This window comes from Pongo abelii, chromosome 6 (genome assembly GCF_028885655.2).
Source record: "Pongo abelii isolate AG06213 chromosome 6, NHGRI_mPonAbe1-v2.0_pri, whole genome shotgun sequence".
NCBI classification, from domain to species: domain Eukaryota; kingdom Metazoa; phylum Chordata; class Mammalia; order Primates; family Hominidae; genus Pongo; species Pongo abelii.
Genome location: NC_071991.2, coordinates 68,743,774 through 68,771,631, shown reverse-complemented (window position 1 = coordinate 68,771,631; position 27,858 = coordinate 68,743,774). Strand labels below are relative to the sequence as shown.

Below are 27,858 nucleotides of genomic sequence, written 5' to 3'. Positions count from 1 at the left end.
TCACCCAGTAATGTCTCCTACCTCTTGTTATCGAACAGACCCTTTCCACAACCCAAAACCCCATTCTGCTTGTAGCTAAAACAAGACTACACTGATGAACAAAACCAAGAGCTACTTTATAGGTGACACTGACTTTTCATTTTAAGCCCATTTCTTTAATATTTATTGAGCACCGATACATTATCAGCATCGGCCGGGCATGGTGGCTCATGCCTGTAATCCCAACACTTTGGGAGGCTGAGGCAGGTGGATCACTTGACATCAGGAGTTCGAGACCAGCCTGGCCAACATAGTGAAACTCCGTCTCTACCAAAAATATAAAAAAAAAATCAACCAGGTGTAGTGCCACACAACTGTAATCCCAGCTACTCGAGAGGCTGAGGCAAGAGAATCACTTGAACCCAGGAGGCAGAAGTTGAAATAAGCCAAGATCATGCCACTGTACTCTAGCCTGGGCAACAGAGCAGGACTCTGTCTTTAAAAAACAAAAAACAACAACAAAGAAAAACTTATCAGCATCGAGAATACAATAGAAATAAGCCCTCAGAACTTACAGACATGAAACAAAAACACCAATCAACAATTGCAAGCTGTGATTAAACACAATTAAGAAGTCCACGTTCAGGACAGCATGTAGGCTGAGTAGCTAAACAGTCTGGAGGAGGCTTTGGGGGCATTCTCCAAGAAAAGGGAGTTTGCACTGAGACACAAGGGATGGGTGGCAGGTAAGCAGGCAAACAGGCTAGGAGAGAAGGAGAGAGGACTGGTCCAAGTAAAGGCCATGGCAAGGTCCTCATGGGCTGGGAGGAAGCAGAGCTGGAGTTCCCCAAGCAAGGAGAAGGCCCCATGCAGAGCCCTGGAGGCCTAGGCAGGAGGTGGGCAGAATCCTAGGGGTTTTAAACTTTAATCCTGAAAAGAGGATAGGCAGCCATAGAAAAGCTTTAAGCAGGTGAGTGCACTCAGGCCAAAAACCAACACTCACTCATCACATTCTAATAGGAGTTTTTGGTAAACAGAATAATGAACCCAGAAAGATGTACACTTCCTTACTCATGAAACCTGTGACTATACATGTGACTATGTTACCTTAAATGGCAAACAGGACTTTGCAGAGGTGATTAAGGATTTTGAAATATGGCAATGGTCCTGAATTATCTAGGTGGATCCAATGTAATCACAAGAGTCCTTATAAAGGAAAGAAGGTCGCAGGAGAGTCACTGGAGAAGATGTGATGACAGAAGCAGATGTCAGACTGAGGCAAGGCCTCAAGCCAAAGAGCATGAGTGGCCTCTAGAATTTTATTTTTTGAGACAGAGTCTCACTCTGTCACCCAGGCTGGAGTGCAGTGGCACAATCTTGGCCCACTGCAACCTCTGACTCCCAGGTTCAAGCAATTCTGCCTCAGCCTCCCAAGTTGCTGGGATTACAGGCACCTGCCACCACACATAGCTAATTTTTGTATTTTTAGTAGAGACTAGGTTTCACCATACTGGCCAGGCTGGTCTCTAACTCCTGTTAGAGAGCAGGTGATCCACCCACCTCAACCTCCCAAAGTGCTGGAATTATAGGAGTGAGCCCCATGCGTGGCCAGCCTCTAGATTTTAGAGAAAGGCAAGGAAATGGATACTCCCCCAAATCTTCCAGAAGGAATGCAGTTTTGCCAACACCTTGACACAGCTCAGTGAAACTAAATTGAGACTTCTGACCTCCAAAATTGTAAGAGAATGTGGTTTTAAGCCATTCAGTTTGTAGTAATTTTTATAGCAGCAATAGGAATCACAAGAGCATAAATTTTACTCTGGCTGCAGGGAGGATAAAGGATTCAGCAAAGAGACAAATGATGCAGAGACCCCAGGTAGGAGGTAGCTGCTGTAATCTGGGCAATGCAATGATGGTCGCCTGGGTACCAGGTGGAGCTTGTATATGGCGTTTTAGAGATAGTCTATTCTAGAGGTAATCATCTACATGAGTCAGGAAGAAAAAGTAGCAAAATAAGACAAGTATCACATAATAATAGCCAATATAAATTAAGTACTGTGTCTTAAGCATTTTTTATATTTCAGCTCTTGTAATCTTTACAATACTTCTACACGATCTCTCATACAAGAGACAAAAAGATCCGAATATACGAAGACATTACTTTTTTCTATACTACCATCTTATTCTAAAAATGAAGCAGTAAGAAATTTTACTATTTTTCAAGATAATACAACATTTCATTTTATTTCCTCTTCTAGAATGTAGGCTCCATAATATAGACAATGTCTGCTTTGTCCATTGCCTTACACCTAACTCCTAGTGGGTGCTCAGTACATTATTTGTTGAAAAAATGACTCTAGTCAGTCTCATCTACCAGGGGCAGTATAACATCTTACAACACAGCATAGTCTCAAGGATCGTGAAAACAAAGGAGGCTCTCATTACCCTGACTAGCTACAAGTAAATAAATAAATCTAAGAATGAAAACAGCATTCCCTATGCAGTGTGATTTTGTTGATTGTTTTATTTCTAGGTATTTGACCCTCTGCTCTGATTTCTAGGTCCTAAGGCTCCTTGAGAGCTGGGATTACTTTCATGTTTCATACACCTTGGGAGGATGTTTATCACAATCAAAAATAATTCAGTTCAGAACTTCAAAGAACAATCTGTAGTAATCTGTACAGGCAATGAAAGTGATTCTGGAATAAGACTAAACGTGGGTTGTTCTTTGTTTTGTAGCCCATTTCCTAGGCCTTTCATTGCAAATTTAGCAATTGCAGAACTTACTGCACTCACGTTTCAAATTAAAGTTATTAGCAAGTGGTGAGTGACAGTTCTTCAATCCCTCTTAAATGTGGGATTTCCCAAGATTCTGGCTCTACTGCCATAGCTGTGACCCAGACGGTCATCTCTACCATAATTTACTGCGCTAGCCCCTCAGGTGTTTCCTCTTACTCTTCTTATCCCAATACAATCCATTCTCACCACTTCCGGATGATCTTTCTCAAGCACAAATCTGAGGTCATCCCCTGCTGGCTCTCGAGCAAGACCCTTCAGGACCTGACCTCAGCCTACTTCATGCACATCACTTGGTCTCTTCCATGCCCTCTCACTCTCATACCCAACTGCTCCCTGAAGGGAAGGCATCTCTCACACTCAGGTATTTGCATGTGCTGCTTACCTGGCCTCTCAACACTGTCCCCATCCCTCTCTCCTCCCTAACTGCCCCCACTCCCTGCCAGCATTGCCCGAGTCTTACTTACTCATCAGTTCTCAGTTCAGAGATGGCTCCCTCCAGGAAGCTTTCCCTGACTGCCATTCTGCATACAACATCCCTGCTTCTCAGCTTGCAGAGTGCTTATACACGTAGAGTCTTAAGGACTATACTACACTGCTTATAACTTTATCTTCCTCACTAGGCTGCCAACTCATAGAAAGCAAAAAACTATGTCCCAGAACTTAGCACATACTCAACTTTCAGTAACATAGTAGAAATAACACCTAAGACATATGGAACGTTTGCTAGGTACCAGGCAATCAATGTGTAGAATATTTCGCCTGCAATATCTCAATATCCATATCGGCTCTATAAAGCACATTATCATCTCAGCTTTACACATGAGGACACAGGCAGTAACCTGCCCATAATCACACAGCTCAGAAACTAAGGGACCAAGCTGTGACCTCCAGTCTGACTTTGGAGCCTTTAACTTTAGCCTCTGTAAATAATGCACCAACACTGTCTCTGAGAAGAAGGTGAAAAATCCACGAGAGAAAAAATCATTTTGGATCATTTTATCTACAGCACTTCATTTATATTAAGGTTGAAACACATAATATTCCTGCTTTTATAGTCAAAAGCGCCCAAGTTTCTTATAATTTCTTGTAACTCAGGCAGAAGTAGGCATTCTTTCATGTGTTCCTTTAGTCATTTAAGAAACATCAAGTAAGTATCAAGCATTTGCCAGGCACTATACTAGATACTGGTGAGTCAGTAATGAACAAAGACTGACAGAATTCCTAACTTCTCAACCACATGTCAGTAAGTATATGTTAAATAAATAGAGAGGAGAATGCTTGAATAATTAGGCATAAAAACTGCTTAGATTTATAGAAAGCTACTAAAAGTATTTCATATATACTTCAGCTGTTTATTAGTGTGACATGTTCACTTTTTAATATAGGAGTTATAAGTACGTGTTCAACTAAATCTGTAGTATTTTTAAAGGAAAGATTACAACTTGTCCTCTAAACTATTCGCCTGTTACTTTTCATAGTATATTCTGCCAGAAAAAAATGGTTAACTTGTAAGGAAATCAGTTTGCTACTTTTTAAAGAAAGTTTACATTGACTTAAATGTTAAAATATGATGAAGAATTAAGAGGAAGATAGGATAACACTTGACATAAAGTAGTCATTCAAGTATCTATTCAATGAATTAACTCCCAATTTTACTAGATTGCCTTAAAATAACTCAAATTCTCCATTTCATCAGACAGAAAACAGCCAGAGTAGATGTAAATAACTACAGACACTTATGGCCTTACACTATTTCAAACAATTGTATGAGACTCTAAACAGAAAATGGCATTTTAAACCAGTATTTCTCAAACTGCCAATTTCAGGTCCCATTAGAGTGTCATAAAATCAGTTTATAGTAAGTTTTAGAGCAACATTGTTGGGTAAATGAAACAGAAATAGAACAGAAAAATTAAAATGCGTAGCACAGAGATAGGTTGTTTTCATGAATTTTCTTTCAAATGTGTGTGAGTGTGTAAGTAAATATGCGTTTGTCACTGAGCCATGAGGCAAAAACGTAATTCTTGTAACAGGTCACAAAAAAAGTTTGGAAAACACTGTTTTAGAACACTCTTCAGAGATAACAGGCTTATAAAGCTATTTTGGTCAGCAACCAAGCATACACCCAGTACTTGCAAGTCTTTATAAGTACTGTTTGTATTTCTAAGGATTTATTCACATTCTTTTTTAGTTATAGAATTAAAAGTCTTTTACAGTATTAAAATTTAATAATGTAAAATCATGGGACTGAAAAAGACCTTAAGTACCTCACACAGTGCCTACTGATCAAATATTTGCTGAATAAAGAGATCCAGTTTACCTCTTAACTGAGGACAAGTCCACACCAAATCCTCAGCAGCCTAATTCTGTCAAGTTCTCCTGAATATTTCCTTTCTAGCACATTCCACAGGCAAATAGGAACCTAGCCTTAAGCTCTATTACACCTACAGACATTGAGGAAGAAATATAATAACTCAAAAGTTATTTTCTCCCGGAATAACAAATATTGCTTACAGGAATACTCAGCCCAGACAGTTTTAACAGATCTATCAGGAACAGAACATTTTAACAAATGCTTTATGAAACAGATGGGAAAGATCAGACCCTGTTAACACCTCTGAAAGCCCTCTCATCCAGTCTGCAGAGTTTGGCTGCAAGGGGACAGTGGCAGCTGCTGCTCATTTCCATGGCAGCCTTCACGGAAACTTGGCCTCTGGATTGTACTATGGACATAATTCATAGATTCTTATTTCTCCATACTGACCCTGATGTTTCAGCAGCAAAATATTGAATTGGCATGATGGGGCTGGCTCTTGGATTACCTTTGCAATGTGAAGCCTTCCTACTATGGCCCATGAAGGCTCCCAGTTGACAGGCCTCAGCCTACCTGCCTTAGTCTTACCACTTATTTTGAAGGTGTTCCATGGGGTCCTTTGGAAATGTAACACTGACCTTTAATCATCTGACCTGTACAAAATACAAGTCCCATGACTCAGACTTGACCCTTTTATTAAGGAAGACTTGAGACAAAATTTTAAGTCAAATTTATCTAACCACACAACTAAAAGCATTCCTTTCTCATTCTGAATCTCTAATACAATTAATCACTAAGAGCTATCAACACTAGCTCCTAAATATTTCTCCTGTCTTCTCTACTCCATTCCTGTTATCTCAGCCTAATTCAAAGTGATCAACCTTGTTCATCTGGACTAACATTTATATCTTTACTTGTGTATCTTGTTCAATAGAATTTGCTGTGGTTTTCCAAAATCTAGGACAGAATATGTAAAAGTACACAAGAAAACAAATTGAATAAATGGACAAAAGTTTTTTTAAAAAACTAAGCTAATATACTGAAACACACACTATGGAGTCTTAAACAATAAAGAAACATAGACTTTCATTGATTTCCAAGCCCAATCTCAATCTGAAGATTTAGTTTCCAAAATATAAACACATACAGATCTACAAAACTGATTTTTCTCCCCAAATTTACCTGGAGTTGTCCAACTCAAGGTGACTAATTCACTCTAGCCAAACTGAAAATATTCTGAAACATGAATCAGTGCCAACAGATTAACATACGATGATACACACAACTATCATAAGTTCTAGAATACTTTTGAATCAGTGGAACAGCACATTTTCCTGTAGAAGATTTATAGGGGAGGCCGAGTTATAATGAACTTTGACAAGCATGAAACCTTCTAAAGGAAAGTTATCTTAAGCACTGTCCTCCACCTGAGAGAGCTCAAAAACCTCATGAACTGTGAGGAAAGCGCTGCCAGACCTTGTTCAAATCCACTCCCAGGAATTCCCAACCCCTACCCAACTCATCACCAAGTCTGAATAAGCATGGCTGAAGTTTGCCTTTCTTAATCCCTTTTGTTGTAGTTGTCATCTTAGTCTATTTTTCAGCTATTCCAGATTGACCACCCCCCCGACCCCAACACACACACACACACACACACCCGCACACCCCATGACACTTTCCTTGTATATTTAAACCAGAAATTAGATTACTGGCAGAAATTTTTGCCAGTACAACAGATCCCTACAACAGATCCAGGGAATACATTTTTTAAAACAGTAAAATCTAGATACATAAGTTGATAAATTGTGAGTGAATGTTACAGTTTAATTGTCAGCTTTATGCCCCTGCCAATAACACCATTGTCATCTGATTTCTTGGAGCAACATTTCCTTATAGAAACTCAGGTCACAAAGCGATAGTTATCTAAGGGATTAGCACCCCTAATCTCAGTTTCTTGTTAGTAAAAGGCGAAAACTAAGATTCCCTTTATTTTATAACCTGGGGATCAATAATTATTTTTCAGTTCAGTTAAAAAGCCAAAACAACTTTTGAAATCCTAGAAATATTTTTAATCAACTTCTGAAAGGGTCTAGTTCCCAGCATAAAGTAGAAATGAGTTGTTATATGTGATCCTTCCTAGTAATATCCATATGCACAATTCTGGACTACCATTCTTTAAGACTGGAGTATATTAACCTATACACACATTCATATATACTAATACATATGTCTATACATGTACATGATGCTTAATCATAATATACAAATATATCCGCAAACAACATAATCTTGATATATTAAATACTTAGCTGTAAATCTCCATTTTCTCAGAGCCTTTGGCCAACATGCCTCAGATACTGATGGGTTCAGCGGTACTTTTGAATCTCATTTAATCTGATGAGTAGTTTTCTAAGCAGTTTCAATGGCGCAAAGTAGAACTTGGCTAAACTAAAGAAACTTTTCTGATTTTGTCAAAAGGAAAATGGACAAGCAATCTGAAGTTCCAGTCAATTCACAAAATGGATTTTCTTTCAATGTCTCCTCCAACTCCTTGATTTTAGAAGAATAGCTACTTTAATATATGGCATGTCTGAAAAGCAGAAAACTTCCTTGAGTCATCTACCTCAGGCACTAAGGATCTCACTGTATCAAGATGTAGTCTCTCTTAATTCCCCCATTGCCATAGAGTACCGAACTCAAGTCATTAGCTGTGCTAATTCTCAGCCAGAGAATAAGCCTCAGTATCTGTTAAAGATCTGGGAGTTTTACTCTTCCTTTTGAAGGATTCAATAAGGTGTCCCCTTTTCATTGTTCTATCCCACCTTCAGAGATACCCTCTGCCTCTGATGTCTACACTTTTCCAAGGTCGTATAACTTTATTCATCTTACTTCCTGAGAAGTAAGTTCTACCTGAACAAGTTCTACCTGAAGTTTTAGCTTTCCTGGGTTCATTACATCTGATTAGGTTACCACGCGCCTATCTCCTGAGTTTATTCGTACTCATCTGCGGCACTTCCTCTCGTTCGTTCTCCCTTCTGCAGCTATACATTTTTAGCTCTATACATTTTTAGCTCCTTTAGGTGGGTCAAGGAAGCAGTGGAAACAAATGTACGTGTACGTGGCAGTCTTTAACCAGAGGCAAGACTAGTCATGTTTCTTTACATTTCTCTATCCCAATTTAGGAATTTGGGGCCAAAGTTCAGTAGTTTCTCCCTTCTCTTTTGTAGTCCCCAATTAGATTTTGGTTCAAAATTCCAAAAGACAAATCAACCCATAAGAGTCATTTTCAACGGTAGTTTGAATTTCTTAGGTGAGATATTTAAAAATTACAACTTCTCAACCCTCTATTAGTAAGATAGCAAAAGTTTGGGCAAAGAATATCCTTACTTATGAGGGGCAAATAAAATGAATTTTGAAGTCAAATTCAGGGCATCAATTTCAAACTATACTATAAGGCTACAGTAACCCAAACAGCACAGTACTGGTACACAATAGACACAGACCAATGGAACAGAACAGAGAACCCAGAAATAAAGTTGACAAAAATAAGCAATTTTTGGGAAAAGGACTCCCTATTCCATAAATGTTGGTAGGATAGCTGGCTAGCCATATCCAGAGGAATAAAACTGGACCCCCTACTTCTCACCATACACAAAAATTAACTCAAGATAGATTAAAGATTTAAATGAAAGACCTCCAACTATAAGAATCCTAGAAGAAAACCTAGTAAACACCATTCTGGGCGTCTGCCTTGGGAAAGAATTTCTGACTAAGTCCTCAAAAGCAATTGCAACAAAAACAAAAATTGACAACTGAGAGCAAATTGAACTAAACAGCTTCTGCACAGCAGCCAGATGCGGTCGCTCACACTTGTAATCCCAGCACTCTGGGAGACAGAGGCAGGTGGATCACCTGAGCTCAGGAGCTCAAGATCAGCCTGCCCAACATGGCGAAACCCCATTTCTACAAAAAGTACAAAAAAAAATTATCTGGGCATGGTGGCAGGTGACTGTAGTCCCAGCTACTTAAGGGTCTGAAGTGGGAGGATTGCTTGAGCCCAGGAGGTTGAGGCTGCAGTGAGCTGAAATCCTGCCACTGCACTTCAGCCTGGGTAGCACAGTGAGACCCTATCTCCAAAAAAACAAAAGAGCTTCTGCACAGCAATTGAAACTATCAGAGTAAACAGTTTTTGCACTCTCAAGCAAAGGCCTAATATCCAGAATCTATAAGGAACTGTAAACAATTGAACCAGCAAAAAACAAATACCCACATTAAAAATGCACAAATGGCATGAACAAACACTTCTCAAAAGACAACATCCAAGTATCCAACAAACAAAAAAATGTTCCACATCACTAGTCAGAAATGCAAATCAAAACCACAATGAGATATCATCTCACATCAATCATGATGACTATTATGAAAAAGTCAAAAAAAAAACAGATCCTAGCAAGGCTGCAGAGAAAAGGGGAACACGTATACAGTGTTACTGGGAAAGTCAATTAGTTCAGTCACTGTGGAAAGAAGTTTGGAGATTTCTCAAAGAACTTAGAACTACCATTCAACCCAGCAATCTCATTAGTGGGTATATATCCAAAAGAAAATAAATGCTTCTACCAAAAAGATGCATGCACCATGTTCATCACAATAGCAAACACAGGGAATCAACCTAGGTGCCGATTAATGGTGGATTGGATAAAGAAAATATGGTACGTATACACTATGGAATACTATGTAGCCATAAAAAGAAAAAAATCAAGTTCTTTGCAGCAACATGATTGCAGCTGGAGGCCATTATTCTCAGCAAATTAACAGAGGAACAGAAAACCAATTACCACAAGTTCTCACAAGATGGAGCTAAACAATGAGTATTCATGGACATAAAGATGTCAACAACAGACACTGGGGATTACTAGAGGGAGGAGGGAGGGGGCAAAGGTTGAAAAACTATTCAGTACTAAACTCTTTACATGGGTGATGGGATCAATCATACCCTAAACTTCAGCATCACACAATATACCCAGGTAATAAATCTACACACACACTCCCTCTGAATCTAAAATAGAAGTTGAAGTTATAAAAAAAAAAAAAAAAAAATCAAATTTGGGGTATCACATACAGCCCTTGAAAAACAAGAAGCGACATTCTCTCAGAATAACCTAAATGATTGACAGTTGTGACACCCATTATTTTTCTTATTTGGGACAATGAGAACTGTGTTTTCTCTTTAATAAGTAAAAAGCATGCATAATTTCTCAACAGAGCAAAAAAGTAGTCTTCTAAGGCATTTTATACTTCCATGTCCTTTTCCTTATTTGAATTTGTATAAATTATCTTTTTTAATGAAGTGACTTAAGACTTTTGGCACCATACCCTAAGAAAACTATCAACAGTCTGTAGGGCTGATCTGTTACAGAAGGAGGTAAGGGCTTTCACTTGGCAAATGGCCAAGCAGCACCCACACACTGCTATAAAGCAAGCTTTCTAAGGACTTCCTAGGATATACCCAAAATATAATCATGTTCCATAAGTTCTTCAAACATAATAGTGATAAAAATGAGCCATGAAGTGTTTCAGAATGAAAATTTTGATGAGTTACTATTGCCATTAGGATTTTATGACTGCTGTTATCAATTAAGTAAAAGTACAAGACAAGCGTTTTATTTTCCATAAACAAGGCCTTTCCAAACATTCTTTTCCCTTAAAAGTGAGTGTATTAGTCTATTCTCACACTGCTATAAAGAACTGCCTAACATTAAGTAATTTATAAAGGAAAGAGGTTTAATTGACTCACAGTTCAGCATGGCTGGGGAGGCCTCAGGAAACTTACAAGCATGGTGGAAGGTGAAGGGAAAGGAAGGTGCCTTCTTCACAAGGTGGCAGGAAGGAGAATGAACACAGGAGGAACTACCAAACACTAATAAAACTACCAGATCTCATGAGAACTCACTACCAAGAGACCAGCATGGGGGAAACCATCCTCGTGACTCAATTACCTCCACCTGATCTTTGTCCCAGGCTTCGATTACTTCCACCTGATCTGTCCTTTAACATTCATGGTTATGGGGATTAAAATTTGAGATGAGATTTTTGGGTGGGGACACAGCCAAACCATATCAGTGAGATTTTTAGTGTCCACCTATCTTAGGCTGCCTAGAAGATGCAAAAAATTCAAGTTAATGCAAAAGTTTTCTCCATGGGAGAAAAGTTGAGTGTAAAAGTGACTAGAATCCCCTATAGCTAATTACCAAGCAGATAAAGATCCTGTTGGCCAAGACCCATTGTGTCCCATAGAAATGCCTTCATATATGAGCTATGTTGTCACAATGTTCATGGCACTGGAATATTATGGTAAGTGGTTCATGAAATGGTTTCAGGGACCCCTCCCCCCACTACCTAGAGAAATGGAATAAAGTTAGCAACTGGAATCATTTCAAATTTTGAGTTTCAGATGTAATCATTGGGCAGATTACATAAATCGGTGATTATGGCTTTTTACACTTCCATTTTCCAAACTCCAATATTCAGAAAGTAAAATAGTCGTATGAGAACCTGAAACTGCCTTTGTGAAAATTATAACTGAGGAAATTAGGACAGTGAAAGATCAATCCTGACTCCATCTTGCTTCTAACCATTAAGCTGTCCTTGTTGATTCTTTGGCATAGGCCAAACTAACTTTGGGAAGGAATTTAGTTTATGGTTTGACTCTGAAACAAAATTGATAATAGCCCTTTCCCAAAAAGACCCCCTTCTTGCCTGGGGACCAGTCTGCCTTCACAGGACTAACAAATTAGCTACAAGATTAGAAATTACAGTTCAGGGGTCATGCATCCTCTGGCTGCAAGAGTCTGAACCTCTCCAAATTGCTCCTCGGGATAACATCACTATTGTAAAACCTAAGATCAGTGCTTGAGATATTTTACAGACCCTTCACTCCATGAATCAGCTGACACCACCCAGACCGGTAATCTGTCTCAACCAGTTCTGCGATCCGACCCAGGAACGGAAGACACCAAGAAAACCTCACTTAGACCCCCTATGATTCCATCTCCAACCTGATCAATTAGCACTCCCCACTTCCCGAGCCTCTACCCGCCAAATTATCTTTTAAAACTCCGATCCCAAAATGCTCGATTTGAGTAATAATTTTTGAGTAATAATTTGATTTGAAACTGATTTGAGTAATAATAAAACTCCAATCTCTCGCACAGCCGACTCTGCGTGAATTACTCTTTCTCCATTGCAATTCCCCTGTCTTGATAAATCGGCTCTGTTTAGGCAAGGGCAAGGTGAACCCGTGGGGCGGTCACAAAACAACTTGAACGTTTTGGCTTTTGAAGCATATGTGAGGGTTTGCGTGGGGCTCCTTTCTGGAGAACGTGCCACTTCCCTTGGACTAGAACCTCACTAGCTTGGTTTTCAAAACCTCCTGCAAAGGCAATGTATGCTAAAGGATGACATCTATCTTGAAATGCAAACGGTTCGCACCAATTCAAGGCTTCACAAACTACCACAGCTCCCCACTGGCTTCAGAGAAGTTCAAACACCTTAGCAAAACTATGTGGATATTTGTAATGCCGCTGCTTCCCACCCCTGCACCCCCGCCCCAAACTCCACCTCATTACTCAGTGCTAAAAACAAAGTAAGTTAATATTATAACATACCCCTCCATTTCACTTCCTCAGCTCCTCACGACTGTTCCCCTAGTCCTCCTTATCCCATTCCCTGTCTCCTTCATTTCTCCAACTAGTTAACTTCAGTGCCTTTTCTAAGATAAAGGGGGTATGACCTCAAATTCAGGCTTAAAGCCCTTTCCACCATTGAAAGCTTATAAAATTCTGCTCCTCTCCCCTCCTGCAGCACCCAGTAATTAGCGCAGTCTGTCTCACAGAAGGTGCTCAGTAAATGAATGAAAAAAACGAACACACACCCTGGAAACTTCAGTGTGCACGTACAACTCAATCCACGCATGCGCGGAGACAGAGCCCCGGGACCGCGAGACTATCCGCACAGCTTCTCCTTAGGCCCCACAGCTAGAACTCCAAATCGCCTAGTCCCAACCCATGCACTCTCTAATCCGGCGCCACACGCTGGGCCTTCCCCACCACCTCGTCTGCTTGGGGACGTAAAGGGCTCTGTGGGGCAGCTGGAGCTTTCGTGCCTATCTGTTAAAGGCCAGAGCTTCCCATCTCTGAAATGCGGGAGGGAACAGAGCTCAAGCTTGAATAACTAAGCCCGGCCCAGCAGTCCCCGAAGTGAAGGTGCCAGCGCTAGAGCAGCGGCAGGGCGGGGAGCGGGGGCCGGGCCCCAGGGAACCGCGGGGCGCGCCCGGCGCCGCATTACCTCTCCAGGGCCTGCAGGGTGTAGCTGATGAGCGGCCTCTCCAGGATGGGGCAGAATTGCTTCGGGGTGGGGACCCCCATCCTCTCCCCGCATCCCCCGGCAGGCAACACAGCTGCCACGGCGAGCGGGTGGCGCCCGGGCTCGGTGCCGGCCGCGCTCTGCAGGGAGGCGGAAACCGCGTGGTCCGCGCCGCGCTGACCACTCAGGCAAGGACCCGGCTCCGTGGGCCTGGAGCTGCCCGGCGGCGCGGCCTCCATGGCTGCGAGCGGAACGGCGAGCCACGCTATCCTCGGGCCGATGCGACCCCGCGCTGCCCCCACCCTCGGCCGGGGTTGTGGGGCGAAGGGCCGACCACGGAGAGGGACGCAGAGCGCGCAAGCAGAAGGCGCCCCCCTGAGCCGCCGGAGCCCCGCTGTTGCTGCCCCTCAGGGGACGATCCCAACAGCCGCGGCAGCAGCTGAGGTTGTCGATCTGCCCTCGCGGCGCGGCTGCGGCCTCCGCACCCTGTCCCAGCGCCTCCGGGAGGGCTGACTTGCCCGCTCTGCGCTTCCCCCCAGGCAGGCCCAGCTGTCACCGCAAGTGGAAATGTCAGCACGCCCTACATATCTAAAGATCGCAGATACTTAAGGGTCATGAGTATGCAGGAGAGGTCAGGCCTCTGTTCCATCCCTCCCTGCTTTAAAATTTTGGAAGAGACTGGGATTCAAGTCACAGGATGGGACGTAGGGTGCGTATGCACCTCGATTATCTGAATTCCATTAAGCTCTGGAGGCTTCCTGGTTCCACCTGGGGTAAAGACAGATGGATTAGCAAGTGTTATTGTGGCACATCAATAATCCAAACTGTGGTGGCTCTCAAACTTGTCTGCACGTTGGAACCACCTGGGGAGCGTGTCCTGACACGCTCAGAGATTGGGATTTAATTGGTCTGGTGAGCACCGGACTTTGGAATTTTTTTAAAGATCCTCAGGTGATTCTGATGAGCAGGCACATTTTGGAACCACGGGCAAAGCAATACTAATTGCCGAACAATCGATACACCTTATGTCATTTAGTCTCCAGAAGAACTCAACTATTGCCATTTCCCTTTTTACAAAGGGGAAAAGAAGTTAAAATGGTTAATTTATGTAAGATTGCACAACTAATGGCAGAGCAGCCTTAAGACCCTCATACGGAAGTAGGCCAAAGTTGAAGAATTCCAGGCCTAAAGCATATCTTACCTTATTTAGTACTCTTGTTGCTGGTGAGGTTTACCATGAAAGTATAGTGAAGAATTTGGAGGAGAGCACTATTGTATTAGGTCCTTGGAATGTAAACTGCATGAAAGCAGCAACATTTTTCTTTTAGTTTGGGTTGTGTGTGTGTGCCCAGCTCCTGGAATGTAACAGAAGCTTAATATTTATTGAATGAATTGCTGATTAAATAGATTAATGATCATTAAAGTGTATAATCATCAGTAATTCAGTCTTAATCCAGTGGTTTATGATTCATAAAAAATAATCTTTTTAAACACTGGAAATGTTATCCAGTTATAGTATTACAATTTTTATTTTTACCTATTTTCTCGAGAGCATACAAAAATGATATGTTTTCTGCTTTTTCTTTTTGTTTAGTCTTATTGAAGGCATTCTTTCACTTTTGTTACTTTTATTATAATTAGCGTTTAGGTCCTGTGCTAGTTGAGGTTTCTTAGCTGAAAAGTGGGTGCCATAATATACTTCCTTGTAATTTTTATTGCTATTGTTCCTTTCTAATTTGATCTCGAGGTCTCTCTCTTAAGAGTGGTCATAAGCCAGAATAGCCACTCTTCAGGAGAGCGCTGGCCCAGAGAGGAAAGCTAGGTTCTGGTGTGCAGGTGAGACGCCAGAGGAGGCAGCACACAAAACATGTGAAATAACAGGCGCATTTTATTACTTACAGATTCACCAGAGAATAAGCCTGATGGGAAGTCTGGAGATAACAGGACTCCCAACCAGCAGGTGGGGAGCAAGAGAGAGGCCCTGTGGGGCTGTGTTAAGGTCCAAAGGCTTTATCCCTTAGGCTTTCCGGAGGGTGTTGTGGATTAACTAGTTTAAGAAAACACCAGCAAAAGGGGCAACTTGACTCTGGTGTCGACCATTGGGTTTTATCATTGTTAGCAGCTGTTGGGTTTTTGGTCATGGAATGAGGAACAAGTGTTCTATATCACAGGTAGGGGAAATTTTAAGTAGGCCACAGGTGACGTGATACAACTGGGTTTCAAACAGCTTATATCAGGCCTAAAAATGGATGCCCAGGCAGCAACTATATTAAACAAGTTTGGCACAATACTTGACTTCATAGCGCCACTACCACACCTGTATCAAGCATTTAAATATCTGTTGACTAACTGGGTGGATAAATAAATGAGTCTATCTATGAGAGCAGGAAGGCAAATCAAATTAGTATTTCTATTAATATTGATCTTTAAACCTCCCTTTTTAATCTAAAGGTGGAGTTGTTATAAAGGTAGACTTCCTTTACTTAACCTTGAGCGAAGAAAAGTAGAGTAATAAAGCTCTTGTTATACTAATTGCTATAGAATAATTTTATATAATTAAACATTGACAAATTTTAACTAGAATCTTAGTTTTGTTCTTAGAGCAGATATATCAATTTAGATCCTCCATGAATCCTTAGATCCTTACATCTTACATACTGTATATTAACAATGTCTAGCAGACCAACTTGTAGAGAAAAAAGGGCAGATTAAAGTATTCATTCATATATATAGTATGAAGCAACATTTTTCTCTCTGTCCTTTTTATATAAATATAATTGGTTCCATGTTGTGCATACTTTGGGGTAACAGATGTAGCTTCTTTGTTACTTCATACCAAGTTATAGCAGCCACAATATGAGAATATCTTGTCTGCATCAGGCATGTGAAAGTACATACCCTGAAAAGTGAAATCCTCTGGGACCCATTGGTAATAACCATTCTAAGATATCACTTGAAGAGTTTAGAAAAAATAAACCCCAACTGAATCATGAGGCAGAGCATGCAGAGTTGGAAGTTCTTGGAGTGGTTTCCGTTTTGAGCTTCCAGGTAGGCAAAATAATGGCTCTCCAAAGATGCCCATGTTCTTATCTCCAGAAGCTATGAATATGTTACCTTACACTGCTAAAGAGACATTGCAGATGTGATTAAGTGAAGGATCTCAAGATGGAGGGGAATAGCCTGGATTATCCACGTGGGCCCTATGTAATCTCTGGCATCCTTATAAGAGAGAGGTCAGAGTTAGAGAAGGAGGTATTGAGGATGGAAGCAGCCGTCAGAGTGCAGACGGGTGGGCATGTAGGCAACCTCTAGAAGCTGGAAAAGGCAAGGAAACAGGTTTTTCTCTTAGAGTCTGCAGAAGAATATAGCCCTGCCACCTCATTTTCAGATTTCTGATACCCAGAACTGTAAGATAATATACTTGAGTTGTTTTAAGCTGCTAAATCTGTGGTAATTTATTATGGCAGTGAGAGGAAACTAATACAGGCTTCACATTGAGGAAGATTCTCATTTGGACTATAATCTCCAAATGAAGTTATACGTAGTTAGAAATGCAGTAATATGATTGAAAAAATAAGGCACTGTTCATTCAACTTTATGTCCCGTTACTAGACCCCCAGTATTGACTTTTAAAATAAATCCTTTGTCTTGTGAATTTAAAAATGTATTATAAATGTTTAAAGGATAACTTTGTTAAATGTATACCACGATTTCATAACCTGGCTTTGGCATGCCTTTAATTTTTTAAAGTAGACTCTTTCTGAGAGTAGTTTTAGGTTTACAGCAAAATTGAGAGAAAGATACAAAAATTTCCCGTAGCTCCCTGCCCCACACATACATAGACCCCCACATTATTAACATCTCCCACCAGAGTGGTACATTGGTTACAACTGATGAACCTACAGTGACACATTATTATAACCCACAGTCCCTAGTTTACGTTAGAGTTCACACTTGGTGTTGTACGTTCATTCTATAGGATTGGTAAATTTACAATAATGTGTATCCACCATTACAGTATAATGCAGAGTAATTTCACTGCCCTAAAATCCTCTATCCTCTGTTTATTCATGCCTTCCTCTCCTCTAATCCCTGCCCAATCCCTGGCATCCACTTGTCCTTTTACTGCCTCCATGCTTTTGCCTTTTCCAGAACATCATATAGTTGGAACCATACAGTATTCTTTTCAGATTGGCTTCTTTCACTTAGTAATATGCATTTAGGTTTTCTCCATATCTTTTCATGGCTTGACAGCTTCTTTCTCTTTAACACTGATTTTTTTTTTTCTGGATGTACCGTGATGTATTTATTCACTCACCTACTGAAAGACATCTTGTTTGCTTCCAGGTTTTGGCAATTATGATTAAGCTGTAATAAACATCTCTGTGCAGGGTTTTTTTTTAAATTTTATTTTAAGTTCTGGGGTACATGTGCAGGATGTGCAGGTTTGTTACAAAGGTAAACGTGTGCCATGGTGGTTTGCTGTACCTATCAACCCTTGACCTAGGTATTAAACCCAGCATGCATTAGCTATTTTTCCTAATACTCTCCCTCCCCACTCCCCACCTCCCTACAGGTCCCAGTGTGGTTCCCCTCCCAGTGTTCTCATTATTCAGCTCCCACTTATAAGTGAGAACATGCGGTGTTTGGTTTTCTGTTCCTCTGTGCAGGTTTTTATGTGTACTAAAATTTTCATTTCCTTTGGGTAAATACCAAGGAGAAAGATTGCTGAATTGTATGGGCAAAAGTATGGTTAGTTTGTAAGAAATGGCCAAACTGTCCTCCAAAATAGCTATGCCATTTTGCATTCCCACCAACAATGAATGAGAGTTTCTGTTGCTTCACATCCTCACCAGCATTTGGTGTGTCAGTGTTCTGGATGTTGGCCATTCTAATAGGTGTGTATTAGATTTAATACAGTGTTGATTTAATTTGTATTTATTTGATGACATATGATGTTGAGCATTGTTCATATGTGTATTTGCCATGTGTATCATATGTGGTGAGGTGTCAGAGTCTTTGGCCCACTTTTTAGTTGGGTCATTCGTGTTTTTATTGTTCAGTTTTGAGAGTTCTTTGTTTATTTTGAAGAACAATTTTTTATCTGATATTACTTTGGCAAATATTTTCTCCCAGTCTGTGGCTTGTCTTTTTATTCTCAACAGTGTCTTTTGCAGAGCAGAACCTTTTAGTGATAATGAAGTCCAGCTTATCAATTGTTTTTCATGGATCATGCCTTTGGTGGTGCTTTTAAAAAATTATCACCTAGATTTTCTTCTATGCTATCTCTTAGGAGTTTTATAGTTTTGTGGTTTTTTTAGGTCGGTGATTCATTTAGGTCAGTGAGTTTTGAGTTAATTTTGTAAAGGGTGTAAGGTTTGTCTAGATTCTTTGTTGTTTTTGCACGTAGATATGCAGTTGTTGCAGCAACATTTGTTGAAAAGACTGTCTTCGCTTCATTTTATTGCCTTTGCTCCTTTGTCAAAGATCAGTTGACTATATTTATTTGAGTCTAATTCTGGTTTCTTTGTAATGTTTCATTGATTCATTTGTACATCCTTTAGTCAATACCACACTGTCCTGATTACTGTAGCTTTTTACATGTCTTGAGGTCCAGTAGTGTCTGTCTTCCAACTTTGTTCTTCTTCAATATCATGTTAGCTATTCTGGGTCTCTTGCCTCTCCATATAAACTTTAAAATCAGCTTATCAATATCCACAAAATAACTTGCTGGTATTTTGATTGAGATTGCATTGAATTTATAGATTAATTTTGGAAGAACTGACATCTTGACAATATTGAGTCTTCCTACCCACAAACATGGAACATCTTAGTTCTGTTGTGATGTCTTTCATCAGTTTTGTACTTTTTCTCATATGGATCTTGCACATGTTGTCTTAAATTTATACCTATGGATTTCATGGGGGGGTTAATGTAAATAATATTGTGTTTTTAATTTCAAATTCCACTTGTTCATTAATAATATATAGAAAATGATTGACTTTTTTGTATTAACCTTGGATCCTACAGCACTGCTACAATCACTTATTAGTTCCTGCCGTTGTCTTTACTTTTTAGTATGCACAGAAGTGCACATTAAATGGAAGTGGCTCTCATCTTTATATCTGAAATATCCAAAACTTACTTTTTTGTTTGTTTGTTTGTCTTTACATGTTAGTATACCTCTCTGGAATACTTGTCTTGGAGATTTCTTTTATTAGAAAATTTTAGTTTCCAGTGGGTTAATTTTTTTAGTATTAACTCAAATATAATTAGCACTACCAGTCATACCCCTCCTCCCCAGCTACACTTATTGTTTTAGTACCCTTTCTCATGATTAGTTGGGGTGTTTCTCATCAGTGCTAGTGAACAGCTTAATGGTTCATCCTTTAACCCCATTGAAATCAGAGCCAGAAGAAATAAATTAACATTCTACCATGGGCCATCCCCATCATTTCTGGCAGCCTAAGAATTCTAATTTCTGTTTTGCTATTGTGTATCTTATGTAAATGGTACAGTCTATTAACCTCTGACCTTTAACTCATTTTTATACATAAGAAAGGTGACACTCAGAATTGAGGTCTCTGCAGATAATTCAGACTAAACAATACCACATGACAACATTATTATTATCTTTTATTTTCATAATATTTCTTGCAAAGTTATTGTCAATTGTCTCTACCATCCACTCTGCTTTTCCTGTATAGCTAAAAAGGGAAGCAATGGTGAATATTTAGCCTTAGGACTGAATTAATGATACTAAAGTTTAACTTTTCATAAGAAGCACCTGGAACAATTGTTTCTATGTAATATTTTTATATATTTTATACAATATAATTTACATAGTATATATTATATAATAATCTTAGAAAATATATTCCTGGCATCTACTGACAGAAATTTTGATTAAATGCCTCCAGAATAGAACCAGGAATCTGAGTTTTGATACACCTCCATAGGTGATTCCAATGTAGTTGTGAGCCAGACTGAAATAAACACTGAATTTAAAAGAATTATACCCCAACTCACTTTATGTTCAATACATTTAATTTCAGTACCCAAAGCAAAATGCATGTAATATATTAAAATACCATATAAAAATTGCATAAGAAATTTATTTTAAAATTGCATAAGAAATTCATTAAACTGTTTCATTTCCTTGTTAATTTGTAAGAAGGGAAACACAAGGGAAGAATATTTAAGTACCAGAAAAGAATGATGGAAGAGAAACAGAAAACCAGATCATCCCCTGGTATTTCTACAGACCTGTCATTTTGTGTGTGTGTGTGCACTTAGAATTCATTTTTCCATGTAAAAAGCTGTCATTTAAAAACAGTGTCGCCTCTGAGAACCATCAAAGGCAGTATCCTTGACCACAGCTTAAATAGAATAGAAATTGTTGCCTGAAACTGCTCTGAGCACAGAACTAATGCATGCAGTTCAACTGAGAATGCCACATTACTCCAGAAACCAAAAAAGGGTAATGACCCCTTGCACAAGGGACAATGTAACAGAGATAATATCTTTGAAAGTTTTGTTTAGGAAACAAATCACTAATCTAGAAATGGTAGTGGCCAGCCTTAATAATCTGTGGAAGGGAGGAACATATGGAATCATTAAAGAAAAGCAACAGCTAGAAAAGGTAGATTTGTCGTTTCTGTAAGAAACATATTGACAACAGCTGTTTATATGTATTTTAACCTTGACTCATTGCTAAAAGAAGATTTAAAGAAGAAAAAAATTAGCTTTAAGATGAAAATGGTCCAAAGGAATTCAAAGTCATATCTTTTATCTGAGGGATAAGAAAAAAAGAATGTGGACGTTGTTCATTGTGACCACAGCCACCACCCCCATCAACTTGCCAAGCACAGAGTAAATAAAGGAAGTGAGCTGTCCAATAGAGTCTGAATTTCAGACATCATTGCCTTATAGTACCTTACCCATGAGGGCACCACATCTTTATCTTAAGCAGATTGAAAGCGACTATGGTAGGGTAGAAGCACAAGGGGTAACATGGAGAAGGGAGAGAGAAGACTGCAACAGTCTTTTCATATAATAATATAGTCTCTTCAGTGATGTCCAAAGGATGTAAGGATATAAACAAGCTTTTGATTTTTGCAAAAAGAATGTTTCATTGCTCTCTAGCATGGACCACTCACTGGGATAGACCCTCCCTCCTCCCCCAAGAAAAAGAAGAAGAAAAAAAGAATATACAGAGTTTGGGAAGATGCTGTATAATCTACTTAGGAGAGCAATAAACTACACTGTTTTGGACAATAAGTACTTAGTGGTGACAAAAGAACAATATTTTATGTAGAAGTAACTTGCAGCAGATAGCTAAGAGGAATAAATGAGGACACTGTGTTGTCTTTACTGTACATGAATAGAAATAAGGTGAATAGAAATAAGGTAAATAGAAATTAAGTACTTTCCTTTGTGATCATTGCTACCACTAATTGGCTTAAGACATAAATGAAAGAATAAATGAATAATTGAATGTTAAACTTACCATTGAATATAAACTTAAATCAATAAAGAACAATTTACATGTACTCTTCAGAAAAATTAGAGTGCTTGAAACTATTCACAAAATAAAAAGTTTGTTTTGTTTTTAAGTTTGTACAGACTCACTCCAACTTCTTACGTCTTTTCATCTCTCCTACCACTTATCCTTGAAAGAATTCAAGATCTTGACAAGTGATTAAAAAGAAAATCAGAAACTTCCCCCTTTGTCTAATCTTCCTTAGTAATTATTCTCTCTTAACTTCATAAAAATATATGGTTACTAACTGCTATAGTACAATAACAAAAATATACATGAAACTAACCAACACTGGTCTTGGGCAAGTTATCAAATTTCATTATGCTTGTCTTGGTTCTCCTGGCCTGTTGCCTTTCTATAGTCTTTTTACTTTTCCTCACTACCTCCTGAATTGGGTATCTTACTATCAGCTCTGCTGAACCGGAATTCACTTGTGTCTTTCATCTATGAACTTAATCCTGCTAGTCCTGACCAGGACAGGCAGCTTCACTTTGTGAATAGGCCAAATCTTGCATTTGTCTCATTGCCTAGAAAACTGTCTTACTATTCATGGGGTGTACCCACCACTTGCAGCCTTTTTCCCAAACTTGACCTCATTGACCCAGGTCTTATAACAGGCTCCTTCTTGGGATTTCACATCTCTTTAGCACGAAGTAAAACACAACCCCGGTTTGACTGACTAGGCTTGAGTCGTCAGAGGGCTGACTTCTGATTAATTGGCCGAAGAACTGCTATGAAAGGATTAATCACATACAAACAGGATGTCACCCCTTGACTGGCTTTAATTGTTATTCTTGTGACTTCTGATGCCTGGGTCTCCCTGGGATGCTCTACAGCCTGGCCTTGGCTTACTTCCCATCCCCACCAGTCAGTGCTGCTAAGATCTGAGCTTGCTCATGTTATGACACTAAGGCCCTCCTGTCCCTACTTAATCTGGCTGTCAAGAAAAATCTAATCTTTTCATTTATCTTCAAGAATAAGTAGTTATAGTTGTTTGAGACATCTCCACTTTAGTAAATATCGGAACCATAATTGCTATGATTTGAATATGTTCCTTAAAGTTGATGTGTTGAAAACTTAATTGCCATTGTAGCAGTATTAAGAGGTTAGGCCTTTAAAAGTTCATTAGGTAATGAAGGCTTTGCCCTCATGAATGAATTAATGCCATCATCATGAGAGTGGGCTCCTGATAAAATAATGAAAATTTTGCCCCCATTCCTTTTCTGTCTTATGTGCTTACTTCTGCCTTTTGCCCTTCTGCTATGCAGTAACAATCAACCAGATGCTGTTACTGTGTTCTTGGACTTCCCAGCCTCCAGAACTGTGAGCCATATAAACTTCTATTCTTTATAAATTACCAAGCCTGTACTACTCTGTTATAACAGCAGAAATGCACTAAGACAATAATCTAAAGGCTTGATATTCTAACCCTGGAAATTTCCAAGGCCTGGGAATAATGGCAAGAAGTCAAGAAATATACCTTACACATGAGCCAGTGAAAGACTCATCTTGAAAATAACTCATACCTTATATTTGAGGGGATGATCAAGGGTTAATATGCTCTGTAACTGATAAATCAGTTAAGTTGTGGAGAATAAAAACTATAACGTTTACAACTTTTTTCAATTGTCTATTGCTGTGTAAAAAACCTTTCCAAAACTTAACAGCTTAAAACAACACCAACTTATTGCTCACAGTTTTATGGATCCAGATTTTAAGCAACACTAAAGGAAACAACTCATCTCTCTTTCACATGGGGTTGGCTAAGGTAGTTCAAATGAAGCTAAAGGAGGATCCAAGATGGACTCCTTTATAGGTTGGGGTCCTTGGTGTTGGATGTTGCCTGGGGCACCTCAGTTCTCTTCCACATGGTATTTTTCTCCAGCAGGATAGCCTGATCTTCTTTATACAGTGAACAGTTTCGTTAAAAAACAAACAAACAGATTCTGCCAATGCCTCTTAAATTTCATGTCCCAAACTAGCACAGTATCAAATCTGTGTCATTCTATTGGTCAAAGGAAGTCACAAGTCCAGACAGAATTCAAGAAGAGGGAAAGTAGCTGCACATCATGATGAAAGGAATTTTTACAGAAAATGAAGGAATTATTAATGGCCATCTTTGCAGAGAATCTTCAACAGGCACTGAGATGATTAATTTTATGCATCAACTTGACTAAGCACGGGATGCTCAGATAGCTGGGTAAGCATTATTTCTGGGTGTGTCTGTAAGAGTGTTTCCAGAAGAGATTAGCATTTGAATTTGTAAGCTGAGTAAAGCAGATAGTCCTCTCCAATATCGTGGGCACCATCTAATGTGTAGAGGGCCTGAATAGAACAAAAGAGTGGAAGAAGGTTGAATCGCCTCTGTTTGACAGCTTAAGTTTTACATTAATCTTCTCCTAACACAGGTCCTCCTGATTCTCAGGCCTTCAGACACAGACTGGAATCTAAAGCATTGGCGCTCGGGCTATCCACCCTTCAGACTACATGACCAGCTTTCCTGGGTCTCCAGTTTGCAATCAACCTACCCTGGGACTTTTCAGCCTCCATAATCGCCTGAGCCAATACCTTATAATAAATATATATCTTCTTATTGGTGCTGTTTCTCTAGAGAACCCTGACTAACATAGGCACCAAACATCCATTTTAATAATCCACTTGTCTTTAGATCACAGCAATATCTACTCAAGAGATACAGACTCCATTGATTTCTGGCCACAGGAGGGCAGAAGAGTCAATAGGTTATTCTTTGGCCTTCCTCCCAGGAGAGGGAGATGTCAAAGAAATTCAGAGTGATCTGTATGGCCCTATCTGCTCTTTGGGATCATTTATTTCTACAGGCTGTTCACTTTTAAGGTACCAATAGCTGTCAAAAACCCTCTTCTTTGCCATCATAAAATCCCAAACTAGGGTTGAAATATTAGCAAAGAGAGTATACATTTAAGAAATTGTTTCTGATACTGATGACCCTGCTTTTATATATCCCAAGTGATATACAAAGAACTGATTTTCAAGATGTGACAACATTTAGGTCTCACTTATAAGTGAAGCTCTCCTTAGGACCATACTGTATGGACTAACACTTCATTATTAGAAGGAGAAATGGTAGCAGTGAGAATTTCTTCATATTTGTAATTTTTTCCATTTTTAATTTCAACCACGCATATTAAATGTAACTTTAATCAGAGTTAAAACCATGTCACATGATGATCTTAATTTACAAGTCAACAAAACTACAAATACGAAGAAATATTTGCAATAACAGTTTAAAAGCAATTAATTTCTTTGAAAGTCAATGAAAAAAAATTTTTTTCTTTTTTGGAGGTGGAATCTCACTCTGTTGCCCAGGCTGGAGTGCAGTGGTGCGATCTCGGCTCACTGCAACCTCCACCTCCCGGGTTCAAGCGATTCTCCTGCCTCAGCCTCCTGAGTAGCTGGGATTACAGGCACACACCACCATGCCTGACTAATTTTTTGTATTTTTAGTAGAGACGGAGTTTCACCGTGTTAGCCAGGATGGTCTCCATCTCCTGACCTCGTGATCCACCCACCTCAGCCTCCTAAAGTGCTGGGATTACAGGCGTGAGCCACCACACCCAACCCCAGTGAAAAATTTAGAAGGTGACTTTTATTACCTCATAGCTGAAAGTTATAAGCTCTGAGTATTATAATTTTTTGTGGCCATCTACTTTAAGAGAGAGAAATATCTACAAAATGATATGAGCTTTTTTTCCTCTACCTACAGTTGTATACTGAGCAAACCAGGAACTTCTGAACATTAAAACTACGCTATGATTGAAAGGGAGCCAAAAAGCTCAATATCTACTAGAGATGTACAAACTTTCTTTAACAGAAGTCACCTGCTTGTCAGTTTTTGATAAATAACCCACTGGCAGTAACAATAGGAGAAAAACAATGTATTTTGCTTAATGTTCTATCATGTGGACATGGTGTCCCACTTCAACGACTTGTTTATCTGAGTTAGACCTCTCATTTGAAATCATGGGTGCCATATTTGAACTGTCAATTGTTTCTTCATATCTTAGGACTGGAACTGGATTAAAAGTGCTATCTTATAGGAGACTTCTCCCTACTTACAAATCCTCTGAAGAGCATAAGTAAATGTGTCGGCCAGAAATAATGGAAGACACCATCAACAAATGGGGGAAAATCAGATAGAGTCATGGTGTCACTTTGACTTTTGCCATTGCCTGCTGTATTCCAGCTTCTGATTCCACTGCAAATGGAAGCAAAGAAAGCTCATATAGTAATAACAGCAACTAAGGCAACAGTAGTTTTACATTGATCAGCTAGAGATTTTGAAAGTAAGAGCTGGCACATAAACTAGATTAGTAGTTCTCAGCTAGGCTACACATCAGAATCATCTGTGGGGTTTTTACAGCTGCAGATGCTAAGTCAGAATTCAAGACAGGAAAGTGAAAGTGCTTATTCTAATGAAGACCTTTGTTGATAGTCACCATACTAGATTATCTACAAAGGTGGAAAACCTGGTCTAATTTAACAATTTGTAATTGATGAAGGTGAACAGAGTGTGGTATAATGAACTGAGCACTGAATCAGGGAATAGGTCTAATTTTACTCTGTGAACAGACTTGTTGAAAAATTTTAGCTTATTACATGTATCGCATGTTAGGCATAGTATTATATGTGTATATCAATAATTCTTTCAGTTCACCATGCTTTGTGATACAAAGGTTATTCTTGCTCCTTTTTTACAGATGTGAAACCTGAAATTAGTGATTTGCCAAAGGAAATGATGAGCTATGATCCCAGGTCTGTCTAACCTATACTTGCCTCCAAAGGGTAGGACAGTGTTTCCGTTCTCTGCATAGTGAGATTCAGCCTCTTTAATGCCTCTTTTAGCAAAATATTACAATAAACTCTTCTCCAATGAACAGTGAGCAATGTCTCCTTGAGCAAACTTTCTTGGATGAAATGAGATGAGGCAACTGAAGAAGGCATTGAAAACTATAATATTCCTTAGAAATTAAGATTTCTTTTCATCTTGAATAATGGCTCTTACATCATCCTAAAGTATAAAATACTTTTTTGCTGAAAATGCTTGTTTCTTCATTTTATTACCTTACTTCAACATTTTCCATTATTACAAAATGTTTATTTCAAAAATTGTCTCAAAAATTTTCCGACATAAGCCACCATAATTTTTCCTCAGTAGAAGTGTAATAATATAAATAAATTGAAATCAAGTTTTCTCTTCATTATAAAAATATTCCCCAAAATTGCATGATAACTCAATTTTTAATCAAATTTGTTGTTGAATTTTGGAAAAGCTTTTTTAAAGTCTTAAAGTTCAATTAGTTTTTCAAAGAGCCCTAGTATAGCACAAAAACATCATTACTCTTACAAAAACTATATTTTTATTTCCCTAGTAATTTGCCCTGGAAGACTCGGTGGTCAAGGACCTGGTGTTGCAAAATTCCAGTAATTACCATGTCCAGAAGATATACTGTAAATTGTGCTTCCAGAAGTTGGGTCATACAACGGTACAAATGGAAACTTTGATTTATTATTTTGTTGCTTCTTGTTAACTAATTTTAGAAGACTGAGAGGGGGGTGTCCATGCTTTAGATCCTTCAAAGAAAAGATTAATTAAAATTTGTTCTTGCTTTCTGGTAAAAACTACTCATTGAGCTAACAGCTAAAAAATTGAATTTCAATATTACCATAAATTTGAAGACAAAATGTTTCCTTGTGAAGGAGGAGTTTGGGCAAAGTATAAATAAGTAATTAAAATTGTGCTCAACTAAAGAGCTTATTGTGGAGGGAAAAGTGATCTCTTGTTCATAAGTGGAAATTAAATGTTTTTATAGAGTGGTGCAGT

General features: G+C 39.1%; 1 protein-coding gene across 10 annotated transcripts in view; it reads right to left on the bottom strand.

Moving 5' to 3' along the window:
• CRPPA (CDP-L-ribitol pyrophosphorylase A) overlaps window positions 1–14,153 on the bottom strand; it is a 329,262-nt gene extending 315,109 nt beyond the window's left edge. For 2 of the 10 annotated variants that reach the window (XM_002818185.5, XM_054559422.2), the window contains exon 1: window positions 13,436–14,054. In XM_002818185.5, coding sequence (XP_002818231.3) covers window positions 13,436–13,692 — 257 coding nt within the window. In that variant the 5' untranslated portion in view covers window positions 13,693–14,054. Of the gene's footprint in view, window positions 1–12,756; window positions 13,329–13,435 lie in introns of those variants that run through there. The other 8 variants (XM_054559423.2, XM_054559425.2, XM_054559421.2 and 5 more) reach the window with 8 other exon arrangements.
• Between the last annotated feature and the right edge of the window lie 13,705 nt (window positions 14,154–27,858).